Source organism: Prionailurus bengalensis, chromosome A2 (assembly GCF_016509475.1).
Source record: "Prionailurus bengalensis isolate Pbe53 chromosome A2, Fcat_Pben_1.1_paternal_pri, whole genome shotgun sequence".
NCBI classification, from domain to species: domain Eukaryota; kingdom Metazoa; phylum Chordata; class Mammalia; order Carnivora; family Felidae; genus Prionailurus; species Prionailurus bengalensis.
Genome location: NC_057348.1, coordinates 53,757,364 through 53,771,748, shown reverse-complemented (window position 1 = coordinate 53,771,748; position 14,385 = coordinate 53,757,364). Strand labels below are relative to the sequence as shown.

Here is a 14,385-nt window from a genome sequence, read left to right as displayed (position 1 = left end):
CCAGTGTTCTTCTGGCAGGCGTCCCCAAAATGTTAATGATGGCCAATGTAACAGCCGGGCGGGCCTTTCCTGGACTGTCTCTCTGGGGCACCTGCCGGTGGGGCAGGGGCAACTTCCACCACCCTCCAGGCGGCACAGGAAAGAACAGATCAGCTCTTCACCATAAAAGCACTTGAACTGAGTTTTGGCATGTTTTTCTGTTTAGAATTCACAAAACTTGCCTACAGATGTCAGTGGAAAAAAGGCAGACTCTATATGCATATATATGTTCACTGCAGGGGTACTCATAGCAAAAAAAACAGGAAACCACTTAAATATCTAAGAGAGGAATAGTGAATCAGATGATGGTATGTTAGCACTATGAAACATAAAATTACATTTAGGAAATAAAGTAGCAGCTTAGGGAAAAACTTGGACATGTTAAGTGGGGAAAAAAGCAAGAGATACACACTGTGAGTGTGATTTTATAACTAGAGACCCATAAGAATAAGGCCTGAAAAGTGATTTTGAAAAATTACAATTATTTTCATGGCAATAAAGTTGAGATTTCAAAATGATTTTGCCATACTTTTTGTTGTCATATTACTTTCAAATTAAATCTTTCCTCTCATCAATACCCACACTCCACGTGAGGAATCTGAATCCCTGACAGTAGTTAACTTGGGAGAAAAGCTGGGAGTAGCTGTGGAGCCCTTGCCTGCAACGAGTCCCATAGGCGCAGTAGCCCTTCTGATAGTACTTGCAGATGGTGGATGGCTTGCTGTTGGCCAAGTCATGTGAGAACAGGCACTGGTTTCCTTCCCGACACACACCATGCATAAAATACCTGAAGAGACAAGCAGAGGCATAAAACTTTTAGAAACTTTCTAAAACTTTACTTTATAAGATCCCCATATTCTTAAGCCTCGCATATAAATGCTTATTATGCATATATTATGTATCAAGGCTCTATTAGGCACTGGAGATGTCCATATTTCCTGGATTCTAGGACAGTGATTTTGGACGCACAACTAATTCAACGAGATTTCTGGAAGAAAAATGATCCCATAAATTTCTGTTTCCAGATAACCTTCTTGATTTGAGGTGTTGCATATGTAAATGTGAGCCTCAAAACTGAGAAAATGCTCTCTGAAAATCTGTTCTCTCTGTTCTCACAGGGTTTAAAGCGTATGGTTGTAATGGAATTGCAAGACCTGAGCCCAAGATCCAGCCCTGCCACCTATGAGCAAGCCACAAAACCAACTTCCCTATGCCTCACTACTTCCATCTAGAAAATGAAAATTACACTTCCTACTTTACTGGGTTGTGGCAAAGATCAAGTAACGGAGTGCAGCACCAAAAGAAATATATAAGATGTTCCACCGAGAGGTCTAATTCTGGTCCTGAAGAAGTAACTGGGAAGCATTCTAATTCTGTCCAGCCAGAGTAGAGACACCTGGCAAATGGTAGAGAGATCCCAAAGGGACATGCCTTGGTAATAAGGGTAAAGAGTCCTAAAGTAAAGAGTAATTTTAAAAAGTTTTTTTTTTTTTAATGTTTATTATTTATTTTTGAGAGAGAGAGAGGAAAGCACAAAATCTGAAGTAGGCTCCAGGCTCTGAGCTGTCAGCACAGAGCCCAACGCAGGGCTCGAACCCATGAACCGTGAGATCATGAGCTGAGTCACCCAGGCGCCCCAAGAGTATTTTAGACCCACCCTAATAAAGCTTAAAAACAAGCTTCAAAAGGATCAAGCTGACAGCAAATAACTGTCAGACAAAACCTACTTTAACAGTCTTTGAAGGAAGACCATAAAACCCAAATGCTCAAAAACACTCACAATGGCATCCAATAAAAAATTACTAGAGATGCCAAAAAGCAGACAAATGTGACCCATAACCAAGGAGAAAAATTAGTCAATAACAGGAATGACAGATGATGGAATCAGTAGACAAGGACTTTAAAAACAAAGATCATAAATATGTTCAATTATGCTGAGTATGAAAGAAATGGAAGATATAAAAAAGAACTAAGTGGAACTTCTGGAAGTGAAAACTACAATATCTGAAATGCAGATTACACTGCAAGAACTTACTGTAAATTAGAGAGTACAAAGGAACATTTCAGAAGACCTGAAGACACAGCAACAGCAACTATTCAAACTGAAACACAGAGAGGAAGAAAGAACAGATTTTTGCTTCTAGCTATGAAAGAGCCTTCCAATTAAAAACAAACAAACAGGGGCGCCTGGGTGGCTCAGTCGGTTGAGCGTCCGACTTCAGCTCGGGTCACTCGCAGTCCGTGGGTTTGTGTCCCGCGTTGGGCTCTGGGCTGATGGCTCAGAGCCTGGAGCCTGCTTCCGATTCTGTGTCTCCCTCTATCTCTGACCCTCCCCCGTTCATGCTCTGTCTCTCTCTGTTGAAAAAACAAACAAACAAACAAACAAACTAGAAAGCAGAACACAATATAGGAAACAACTGCTCTGAGACAGGAACAAAAGGCAACAAAAGGCAACACAAGACTGGTCCTTGAGAGAAGGGAAACGAGGTAAGCCCACATTCAGCCTGGCTTTCTGCTGAGAGGCACACTCTGGGCCTTGGTGCAAGGAGATGAACCCCAAGCAGAGCACAGCAGTCTTGCTGAGCTGAACAGACACAGACTGGAGTTCAAGGAGGCTGAGGGAATCTCTTTAAAGAACTTGTAAATAGTCACATACACATGGTCAATTGACTTTGGTAAACTTGTCTGTGTAACTCAATGGGGGAAAGAATGGTTTTTTCAACAAATAATGCTGGACCCAATATCTACATGGAACAAAATGAAGTTGAAATATTACGTGTCTGCTGATGTGACCCAATATGGATTAAGTACACAGCATAGCCTGTGATACATTCTAGCCAAAAAAATTTAACTTGAATCCAACAAAACTCCAGATCTAACCCCCAGTTTATAGGAAATGCAGGGGACTGAGAACAAGCTAAAAGCCATCACAAGAAAGCAATCAGATAAATATAAAAGAAGAGGCGGTACGTGGGCTAGGTTTCTTTAACAAGTAAGTGTCATGGAAGGAGTAGAGGGAACCTGAGTTTGGAAAAACAGTTTGGTGGTTTTTTTAAAACTTAAATTTACCATATGACTCAGTAATTCTACTCTTGGGTGTTTACACAAGAAAAATAAAAACGTATGTTCACACAAATACTTGTACATGAATGTTCATATAAGCATCATTCATAACAGCCAGAAAGTGTAAACTTTTACAATTCCATCAACTGGTGAATGGATAAGCAAAATGTAATATATCCATACAATGGGAATTATTTGGCAATAAAGGAGTGAAGCACTGATGCATGCTATAACGTGGGTGAACCTCAAACACATTAGGGTAAGTGAAATAACCCGAACACAAACGACCACATGTTGTATGATCCTACTTATATGTAATGTCAAGAAGAGGGGCAGAGGTGCCTGCTGGCTCAGTTGGTAGAGCGTATGACTCTTGATGTTGGGGTCATGAGTTCAAGCCCCATTCTGGGCACAGAGCTGACATTTTAAAAAAAGGTCGGGGGTGCAAATCCATAGGGACAAAAAGTAGGCAAGTGGTTCCTCAGGCTGGGAGAAGGGGTAATGCAGAGTGACTGCAAATGGGCAGGAGGGGTAACTCTGGGGTGATGAAAATTTTCTAAAGTTTAATTGTGGTCTTATAAAACTCTAAATTTACTAAAATCATTGACTTGTATGCTTAAAATGGGTAAATTTTATGGTATGTAAATTATACTTCCATAAAGCTGTTAAGAAAAATTTAAAAAGGAGGGAGCTGTGCTAGGTTAGTAGACATTACATAAGGTACATAAGAACCCAATGCAATGTTTAGTCCAGGATTATATTCCAGTGTGAACAAACCAGATGTAAAAGACATGTTCGGAACAAATGGAGAAATCTGAGTATGGACTAAGATAAAATGAAAACTTACTGACATGGAAAGTTCAAGATTATTAACAAAAAAGCAGATTATAAAACAGCATTTATAGGGGCGAGTGAGTGTCTCAGTAGGGTAAGCATCCGACTTTGGCTCAGGTCATGATCTCGCAGTGTGTGAGATTGAGCCTCGCGTCAGGCTCTGTGCTGAGCATGAAGCCTGCTTGGGATTCTCTTTCCCTCCCTCTCTGCTCCTCCCACCACTCTCAAAACAAATAAATAGATTTTAGAAAACAATCCAGAAAGATATATAATAGCATATTTTGAAATGTTTACTTATTTTTGAGAGGGAGAGAGAGTGTGATCGGGGAAGGGGCAGAGAGAGAGGGAGACACAAAATCCGAAGCAGGTTCCAGGCTCTGAGCTGTTAGCATGGAGCCTGATGTGGGGTTTGAACTCATAAACTGTGAGATCACGACCTGAGCTGAAGTCGGAAGCTCAACCCACTGAGCCACCCAGGTGCTCCAATATATGATAACATATTAAGAGAGGCAATCTTTGTGGGTAAAGTATATTTACTTTCTTCTTTTTCCTGATCTGTATGTTCTAACATTTCTACCATGAACATATACTGCTTTTGTAATAATATATGGTTATTTTAGTTTTAAAAACATACACATTGGCAAGAGTATGGTTAAAAAAAATATAAAATGCTCAGTACAGAACCTATCTCACAGTAGGTACCCCCAAAGTCCAACTCTCATTAAAGTCCAGTAAAGAACAATGACAACTAAGCTGACGTTATAAAAGTGACCTGTGCCTTATCACAAAGCATGCAGAGTGCTGAGGAGACACATACCATGGGCTGAGAGAGGGCAACATCCCAGAGGAGGTCAGGTCCAAGCAGAGTCTGCAAAGTGGTAGGGATGCCAGTGGGAGAGAGGAAAGAGTGAACAGCAAGAAAAATGCACAGAAGAGAGGCACTGTAGGGGGTTCAAACAGGCCTGCCGAAAGATGACGCTGGAGCATCATTTAACTGTGCTCCAACTTACCCTATGTCAGCTGAGACACTGATGAGTGCATCTCAAAACAAGAGATAACAAATGGTCAAATCAACTTAGGAAATGGCACAATCTAGTCTTTCTTAGAGATTTACAACAGAGAGTAGCAGAGGAAAGGTTCTGAGAGTTCTGTCATAAAGAAAACTGTTTACAGGCATACTTTGCTTTATAGTGCTTTGCAGATACTGCATTTTACAAATTGAAGGTTTGTGGCAGTCCTGTTTCGAGCAAGTCTGTTGGTGCCATTTTCCAATAGCATTTACTCACATCTGTCTATGTCACATTTTGGTAATTCTTGTAAGACGTTAAACTTTTTCATTATTATTATATGTTATGGTGATCTGTGACCAGTGACCTTTGATGGTGCTATTGTAATTGTTTTGAGGTACCATGAACCATGTCTATATGAGATGGCAAATTTAATCAATTAATGTGTGTGTTCTGACTGCTCCACCAACAGGCCGTTCCCCATCTCTCTCTCCTTCCTTTGGGTGGCTCCCCGTTTCCTGACACACAGTATTGAAATCAAGCCGATTAATAACCCTACAGTGGCCTCTAAGTGTTCAAGTGAAATGAAGAGTCCTAAGTTTCCCACTTTACCCTAAAAGCTAGGAATGATTCAGCTTACTGAGGAAGGGATGTCAAAAACTGAGAAAAACCAAAAGCTAGGCCACTTGCACCAAACATTTAGCCAAGTTGTGAATGCAAAGGAAAAGTTCTTGAAGAAAATTAAAAGTGCTACTCCAGTGAACGCACAAATGATAAGAAAGCCAAACAGCCTGAGCACTGATATGGAGAAAGTTTTAGGATGGAGAGATAACACCAGCCAAAGCCTAATTGACAACAAGGCCCTAACTCTCTTCAATTCTGTGAAGGCTGAGAGAGGAGAGAAAGCTGCTGAAGAAAAGTCTGAAGCTGGGCACCTGGGTAGCTCAAGTTAAGTGTCTGACTCTTGGAATTGGCTCAGGTTGTGATCCTGCAGTCATGAGACTGAGCCTCACATGGGGTCTGCGCTAAGTGTGGAGCCTGCTTGGGATTCTCTCTCTCTCTCTGCCCCTCCCTAGCTTGTGTGCATGCTCTCTCTCAAAATAAATAAACATAGATAGATAGATAGATAGATAAAGAAAGAGGGAGGGAGAAAGAAAGAAAAGTCTGAACCTAGCAGAGGTTGGTTCATGAGGTTAAAGGAAAGAAGCTGTCTCCATTGCATAAGAGTGTAAGGTAAAGCAGCAAGTGTTGATGTAGAAGCTGCAGCACATTATCCAGAAGATCTAGATGAGATCATTAACAAAGGTGGCTACACTAAACAACAGATTTTCAATAAAAACAAAACAGCCTTCTAGTGGAAGAAGATGCCATCTAGGACTTTCTTAGCTAGAGAGAAGTCAATGCCTGGCTTCAAAGCTTCAAAGGACAGGCCGACTCTGTTAGGAGCTAATGCAGTTGGTGACTTGAGGTTGAAGCCAGTGCTCATGTACCATTATGAAAATCCCAGGGCCCTTTAGAATTACGCTACATCTATTCTGCCTGTGATCTATGAATGAACAACAAAGACTGGATGACAGCACAACTGTTTACAGTGTGGTTTACGGAATATTTTAAGTCTACTATTGAGACCTACTGCTCAGAAAAAAGGTTCCTTTCAAAACATTACTGCTCATTGACGACGCACTTGGTCACCCAAGAGCTCTGCTGGAGATGTACGAAATTAATTATTATTTTCATGTCTGCTACCACAACATCCATTCTGCAGCCCAAGGATCAGGAAGTGATTTCAACTTTCAAGTCTTACTATTTAAGAAATACATTGTGTAAGGCTATAGCTGCCACAGACAGTGATTCCTCTAATGGTCTGGGCAAAGTAAATTAAAAACCTGGTTCCAGAAAGGCTTCCCCTTCTAGATTCCATTAACATTTGTGATTCATGGGAAGAAGTCAAAATATCACCATTAATAGGAGTTTGGAAGAAACTGATTCTAACTCTCATGGATGACATTGAGGGTTCAAGACATCAGGGGAAGAAGTTAACTACAGATGTGGTGGAAATATAAAGAGAACTAGAATTAGAAGTGGAGCCTGAAGGGGTGCCAGGGTGGCTCAGTTAAGCATCTGACTTCCATTCAGGCCATGACCTCACAGTTCGTGAGTCTGAACCCCGCGTCAGTTCTCCACTCTCAGCACAGAGCCCACTTCAGATCCTGTCTGTCTGTCTATCTGTCTCTCTCAAAAATAAGCAGTTTTAAAATTAAAAAAAAAAAAGAGAGAGAGAGAGAGAGAGAGAGAGAGAGAGGAACCTGGATGGGTCAGTGGGTTAAGAACTGGATTTCAGCTCAGGTCATGATCTCTCAGTTCGAAGGTTAGAGCCCTGTACCGGACTCTGTGCTGACATCTCAGAGCCTGGAGCCTGCTTTAGATTCTGTGTCTCCCTCTCTCTCCGCCCGTCCCCTGCTCCTGCTCCTGCTCTGTCTCTTTCTCAAGAATAAATAAACATTAAAAAAAAAAAAACGGAGCCTGAAGATGGGACTGAATTGCTGCAATCTCATGATAAAACTTAAAACAGACGAGGAGTTGCTTCTTATGGATGAGCAAAGAAGGTGATTTTGGGAGACCTATTCCTGGTGAAGATGCTGCGAAGATTGGTGAAATGACAACAAAGGATTTAGAATATTACATAAACTTGGTTGATAAAACAGTGGCAGAGTTTGAAAGGATAGACTCCCAATTTATTTATTTATTTATACATTTTATTCATGTTTGAGAGAGAGAGAAAGAGAGAGAGAGAGAGAGAGAGAGAGAGAGAGCACAAGAGGGGGAGGGGCAGAGAGAGAGGGAGACACAGAATCCGAAGCGGCTCCAGGCTCAGAGCCCGATGCAGGGCTCGAACTCACAAACCATGAGATCAGGACCTGAGCTGAAGTCTGACGCTTAACTGACTGAGCCACCAAGGTGCCCCTGGACTCCCAATTTTTAAAGAAGTGCTGCTGTGGGTAAAATGCTATCACACAGCATCCCATGCTGCAGAGAAATGGTTTATAAAAAGAGAGTCAATGGGGCAAATTTCATTTTTGTCTTTTTTTCCCCTTTAAGTTCACTTATTTATTTTTGAGGGAAAGAGAGCGAGCAAGTGAGGGGGGGCAGAGAGGGGGAGAAAGAGAGAATCCCAAGCAGATTCCATGCTATCAGTGCAGAGCCTGATGTGGGGCTTGAACTCATGACCTGAGTGAGATCAAGAGGTCAGATGCTTAAACAACTGAGCCACTTAGGCACTCCTAAAAGTATTTTTAAATGAAGGTATGTGCATGGTGTTTTAGACATAATGCTATTGCACATTTTATAGACTACAGGATAAACATAACTTTTATATGCACCAGAAAACCCAAAAAATTCACTTGATTCACTTGATTCCAAAATTTGCTTTACTGCAGTGGCCTGGAACCGAACATGCACTATTTCTGGGGCATGCTTGTACAGTTATCATACACACCTTTTCCCAGGCCTCTTTCAGAAAAAGCCACTTGAGCTGCAAGATGGAAGACAGATTTGAAGAGGACTGAAAGTGCAGGGGAAGAGCCTGTTAGGAGGCTGCTTTGTAAAGGAGCTTTATCTGTGAACCCATGTTTTAACTTATTTAAAAAGACATTTTATGGAGAATTCCAAACACATATGAAACATATACAAAAGTAAACCAAATGGCAGAATGAACTCTCAAGATGTCCCAGCACCAGCTTCCACATTATCAACTCACAACCTTCTGGTTTTACCCATTTCCTCCTTCTTCTATATGATTTTCACAATTTATCTTTTTTAGAGAGGGCTAATAACTCAGATGCCTCTTGAATAAAGACTTTTGGGCAAGGAAGGCCCTCCCTCCCTCTGAAAGAGTATATTATGAGAAATACATGAAATGTGAAAAAATACCAAAGATCTACTGAACAGTACTATCAATACTAGCCCGTTCACTTCAATAGCTCAGTTAACCCCAGCAATACTGTAGTACCACTACACCCACGATGCAAATAGGGAAGCTGAGGCTCAGAGACCAGTGAAGACTTACAGAAGGTCAAATTGCTAGGAGGGGGTCCCCAGCTCCAATTTTCCCAGATACCCTGACCTTTTCCAACCAAAACTGACTTCCCTGTCACTCTGCCTTTACCCATGCTGTGACCCCTGTCAAAAACACTGTAGCCCACCTTTTGCACTGAATTGTTTCCAGCGGCCTTCCTTCGTGGACCAGCTTGAACTCATGACCCCAACACCAAGAGTCATATGCTCTACCAACTGAGCCAGCAGGCACCTCTGCCCCTCTTCTTGACATTACATATAAGTAGGATCATACAACATGTGGTCGTTTGTGTTCGGGTTATTTCACTTACCCTAATGTGTGTATAAAAGTTAAAAAAAAAATCAGCACCAAGAGCCAACTCTGAATGACAAAGAAAGACAGATTACTACCATGATTAGTAAACTCATAAATACTGGATGAGAACAGGCTCAAAGTGGCTATATAAACAGGTCCACAAAAAATAAGATCTAATAAATACTTCTGTAATAGTTTCCTTTGGAGACACTAAAGATGTCAAAAAAAAAAAAAAAAGGAAAGAAAGAAAAAGAAACAAACAGAAAAGGTGAGTAGGAGACTACCAGAGGTTCTCTACCAAATACTATTTGTTAACCAGGCATACAAGAGGACAGATTCTTCGTGGTCCTACAAGGGTGCCTTTTATAATTCTACCACCTCCCGTAAGTCTTCTTCAGACAATCTGCCTTCCAAACTCTGCTCATTCACTCTCTTCCCCATTAGGAAAACAAATACTTAACCATCAACTAGAGCTTCTAATTAGTCACTTATAAGCTGGTGACTTCATGCAAGACATTTCACTTCTGTAAGTGACTAAGCTGAGATTTAAACAGCTTCAAAAATAACTTCTAGACCACCATCAGTGCAGTGCCTTCAAGGGGAGCATGAAATAAGGGTTATGTAAGAAATGAAGCCAGCTCAGTCCTATTTTTGTAGCATATGTCATCATTTCCACTCCCCAGCGACAAACAGAAAACTAGTTTGAACACATCCTGCCTGTCCTTTGAAGCATCTTGTCAACTGCTTAGAGCTATCCCTCCCCATCTATGTTATACTAAGTTTAATCCAGGCCTCTCTCATACTGCACCTTGTAATGAATTTCCAACTATTCAATCTTAAGGGATGGGTCAAACCATCCCTTATATCTTCCTAGAGAGAAGGCTGAGACATGAACTGGGGTGGGGAATGGGAAGGGGGTGAGTAGTATGAAGGGGAACAGTGCATAACTGGAGACTCAGAGTAGGGAGATTTCTCGGGGGGACTCCAAAAGGGTCTGTTATCCTGGGTGACCCCAAAGGACCATAGCTACTATATGTTGCAAAGGACAGGGGGCGCCTAGGTGGCTCAGTCAGTTAAGCGCCTGACTTCAGCTCAGGTCATCATCTCGTGGTTCATGGGTTTGAGCCCTGCATCGGGCTCTGTGCTGACAGTTCAGAACCTGGAGCCTGCTTTGGATTCTGTGTCTCGCTTTCTCTCTGCCCCTCCCCTGCTTGGGCTCTGTCACTCTCTGTCTCCCAAAAATAAATAAAATGTTAAAACAAAACAAAACAAAAAAATATGTTGCAAAGGACATCAGGTTCACTTCTAGCCACAGAACCACTAGCAGCTCTAGCTGCAGTGCAGGACTGAGCCAAACAAATTCAATTTAGTTTCTTACATGCCTTTCAATGGTGCATATCTTTAGCAAAATGCTTCTGCAAATCATATCTGAGTATATGGGTAATCTACATTCTCAGTGTCACTTTTCTTTACATTTCCTTACATATTTTCAGACTTAAATTTTATGGCTGTACGGCATGTGATAACAGATCCAGTGACAGGTAAAGGGGTTAATGCTGGGCCTGGTGGTAGGCCTGAAATAAACGTTAAAAGACGTAGGGATGAAGTATAGTGTAATAGTTAACACTGTGAAATCAGAGAGCTTGCTATATGACCATGAGCAAGTTATTTAAATCTCCAAGCTTCAATTTCCCCAACCATAATATAATAATTGGTATTCCATAGACTTCTGTGATAGATGACTCTGAGGTCTGGCTGAGACCATGCATGTAAATGCTTAGCCTACCACCCCAAAAACACTCTATGATGGTTTGCTGTTACTGTCTAATCCCTTAACTAACTCCGCGGGTTAGGCGTTACCATCTCCATTTTATAGATGAGTAAGTTGTGGCACAGGTGGTAGCAGGATCAGAATCCCGAACTGCCCAACTCCAGATTTCAAGCTCTTCTACCACTCACTGGCTGACAAGGTCCCTCATTTTTTGTGATTCCAAGCTTGATGTTCCAAGGAAACAAATTCTAGGTCTTTGCCTAGTGATGATAAGACAAAGGAACCTCTATCATAGAAGAAAAGAAAGTGGTTACCAAGCTATCATAAAGGCCTGCACCAGGACTTAAAAAAATTTTTTTTATGATTATTCATTTTTGAAAGACAGAGAGACACAGAACACAAGCAGGGGTGGGGCGGAGAGAGAGGGGGACACAGAATCTGAAGCAGGCTCCATGCTCTGAGCTGTCAGCACAGAGCCCGACACGGGGCTCGAACTCACGAACCGCAAGATCATGACCTAAGCCGAAGTCGGATGCTCAACCAACTGAGCCACCCAGGTGCCCCCCCCCGACTTTTTTTTTATGTTTATTCATTTGTGAAAGACAGAGAGACACAGAGCACAAGCAGGGGTGGGGCGGAGAGAGCTGCACCAGGACTTTAAAAACAGACTGGAAGACATGGGAAAATAGTTAGCAAGAAGAATCAGCAAAAATAATTCCCAGCTTGTTTGTGGATAGAGTGGCATGGGAGAAATCAGAAGAGCTGATTGACAGCACAACTGTGTGAGTAGCCATTCTTGCCATTCCAGGCAATAAACATATGGAGTGTCTTTGTCATTAAATTTGGGAATCCTAGCATTTCAACATCCATCTCTTAGAGATGTCTGCATATCAGAATAAAGGCAAAACTTAAACTCTGTCCTGCTGCTATTCAGAATAAGCATGTACATCACATGCCACAGCCAGGAAAACAAAGCAAAAAACACTTTTCACCTTCAGATAAATCCAAAACAGCTGAGCACCCTGTTAAGGCCTGGTCTCCCAAAATAAATCCTATCTTGGACATTTCCTGTGAGTTACCAATGTCTGGAGATAAGACTTTTGTGAAGATAATACAATGTGAGAAGCTTTTCCACCATGAAACACTAATGTGAACTTGGTACTCTAGGTAATACTGCAGTTTCTTTTCATTTAAATGTGTTCTAGTTTTTTATTTGGTGACGCAGTCCTTGCGAGATTGGACTCCCTCACACCCTTTTGCAAGTAAACTTCTTTTACTTTCTATATATTTTTACGTGCATTTTCCTTACATAGACACATATGAATAGCTTTAAAAATTCCTGTAGTGAAGAAACTTTATCATTTCCCAAATTTATTTGGATGTCATCGGGTCAATGAGCGCATGGGCTCTGATGCCACACCTTGGCCACTTAGAAGCTGAATGACCTCAGGCAATCACTTCAGTGCACAGGTTTGGTTTCACAATCTGTGGAACAGTGAGGGTTGCTGGGTTACAGGCGATGTGGCCGTTAGAGCACCCAGCGCATTTTAAGGGCTCCACCAAACATCAGTACTTAAACAGAAGTGATCCCTTTCCAACATTCCAACCCACTCTTGAGTTTATATGCAACAACATCCTGCAGGATGCCCCTGTTAAATTAAATTAAATTAAATTAAATTAAAGCTTTCAGGTTAGGCCATCTCAGTGCAGAAGGAAAAAAAACCAAGATGATCTTGATTTAAGTTTTTGCTCCTGCATTTAGATGTGAAGTTAGGAGTAAGTTCCAAGTCCTTCTCTGTAAAACTAGATACTATAAAGAGTTAAAATTCAATTATAAAGCATTACACAAATGTGTACTCTTTTGTGGACACATCTTAAGAAGAGTAACCAAAATCTGCTTTACAATTACGCACAACGCTTGCTTCATACAAATAAAAATGAACACAAACAGGTCTCACAAAAGATATTTCTAACACAGATAACCTATTTTCTGTAGACACTGAGTGCAAATTTCTGACTACTGCTTCATATAAGCCATGGCCTTGGATAAACTGGTTGAACAGTTAATACATATTAATACTAACTGAAAACTTTTTACATAGTCCCTTCTCAATTATTCATGCTAATTAAGAAGTAACAACATAGATGAGAATTTAATAAACTGTTCATTACATAATCAAACTATACAACTGATTTTGGGGGGCAATGTTTCCCACACACTGAAACCAGTTATTAAAATTTGTACTGTCCAAGTATCAGGCCAACAAGACTAGGAACCCAGGATTGGTAAGCCACAAGTTCACCAAGGAACGAGGGTGTTACACAACCAAGCTCTTTCTGCTTCACAGGAGCAGTCGCAGTGTAGCATCCGGTTTCGAATTTTCTACACCATCCATCCATTACCGTTGTACTTCTCCACATAAATGGGTGTCTCAGTAAGAGTGTCACTTAATCTCCTTCAATCTGAATTTCCTGTATTGTAAAATGGGAATTATATCTTCCTGGCAGTGTTATTGTGAAGTCTAGTGACAATGAATATAGAGCACTTGGAAATACGCGAAGCACTTCACCAACTTTCAGTAAATACTACCCGACATTTTTATTTCCCTGCACAATTCTTATTTGCTGAGTCTGTAAATTTAGGCCGCAGAGATCTTCAAACTCTTGGGAAACGAAGACCCCTTTCGGGACCCCAGCTCGTTCTAGGCCCTGATTATAGATCAATAACCTATTCCTGTGTGGTATCCCCACTGGCAAACGATCACTTAGCGTCTCCTTACCCAATTCCAAATCTCCTTTTCCAGCTAAACTCCAAGTTCCAAGGGCTCCACCCCTACCCTCAGGCCTCAGCGACCTGCACGGCCCTGGCTAGCTCGTCCTTCCAGCTCACAGGCCCCGGCGCTGGCCTGACCTGGGGTCTCATCCCAAACACATAGCCACACACACGCCAGGTGACCGGTTCCCGCCGCAGCCCGAGCTCCGCCCAGGAAAGCCCGACCGCGAACAGCTGAGCAACTTTTCAAGAATCCGCTCAGCCTCAGTTTCCCTGGTAGTGGGGTTGGGGTGCACCAGCCGCCAAGGGGCCGGAGCGGGGGCTTGGGGGGGCAAAGGGAAAGCGAAGTGGCCCGTTACTCCTGGATCCCCCGCACTAACCTGCAAGTGACTTGCTTGGTGCTCATGGTGGCCGGGCTTGAGGGCCCTTGTCGCGCCACCGTCTCTCGCTCTCGCCGCCGTCGTCGTCGCCTTGGCCCTGCCCATCCCGCGCGGCCGCGTCACGCCGGCGTACACCGCCCCTTCCGTGT

At 42.2% G+C, this 14,385-nt stretch overlaps 1 protein-coding gene across 2 annotated transcripts in view; it reads right to left on the bottom strand.

Moving 5' to 3' along the window:
• The window catches only part of MKRN2 (makorin ring finger protein 2), a 27,607-nt gene extending 13,222 nt beyond the window's left edge, over positions 1 to 14,385 (bottom strand). The window contains exons 1-2 of one of the 2 annotated variants that reach the window (XM_043588158.1): positions 14,237 to 14,385; positions 698 to 826 (exon numbers count right to left, since the gene is read on the bottom strand). In XM_043588158.1, the coding sequence (XP_043444093.1) occupies positions 698 to 826; positions 14,237 to 14,262 (155 nt within the window). In that variant the 5' untranslated portion in view covers positions 14,263 to 14,385. Of the gene's footprint in view, positions 1 to 697; positions 827 to 2,074; positions 2,100 to 14,236 lie in introns of those variants that run through there. The other variant, XM_043588159.1, reaches the window with a different exon arrangement.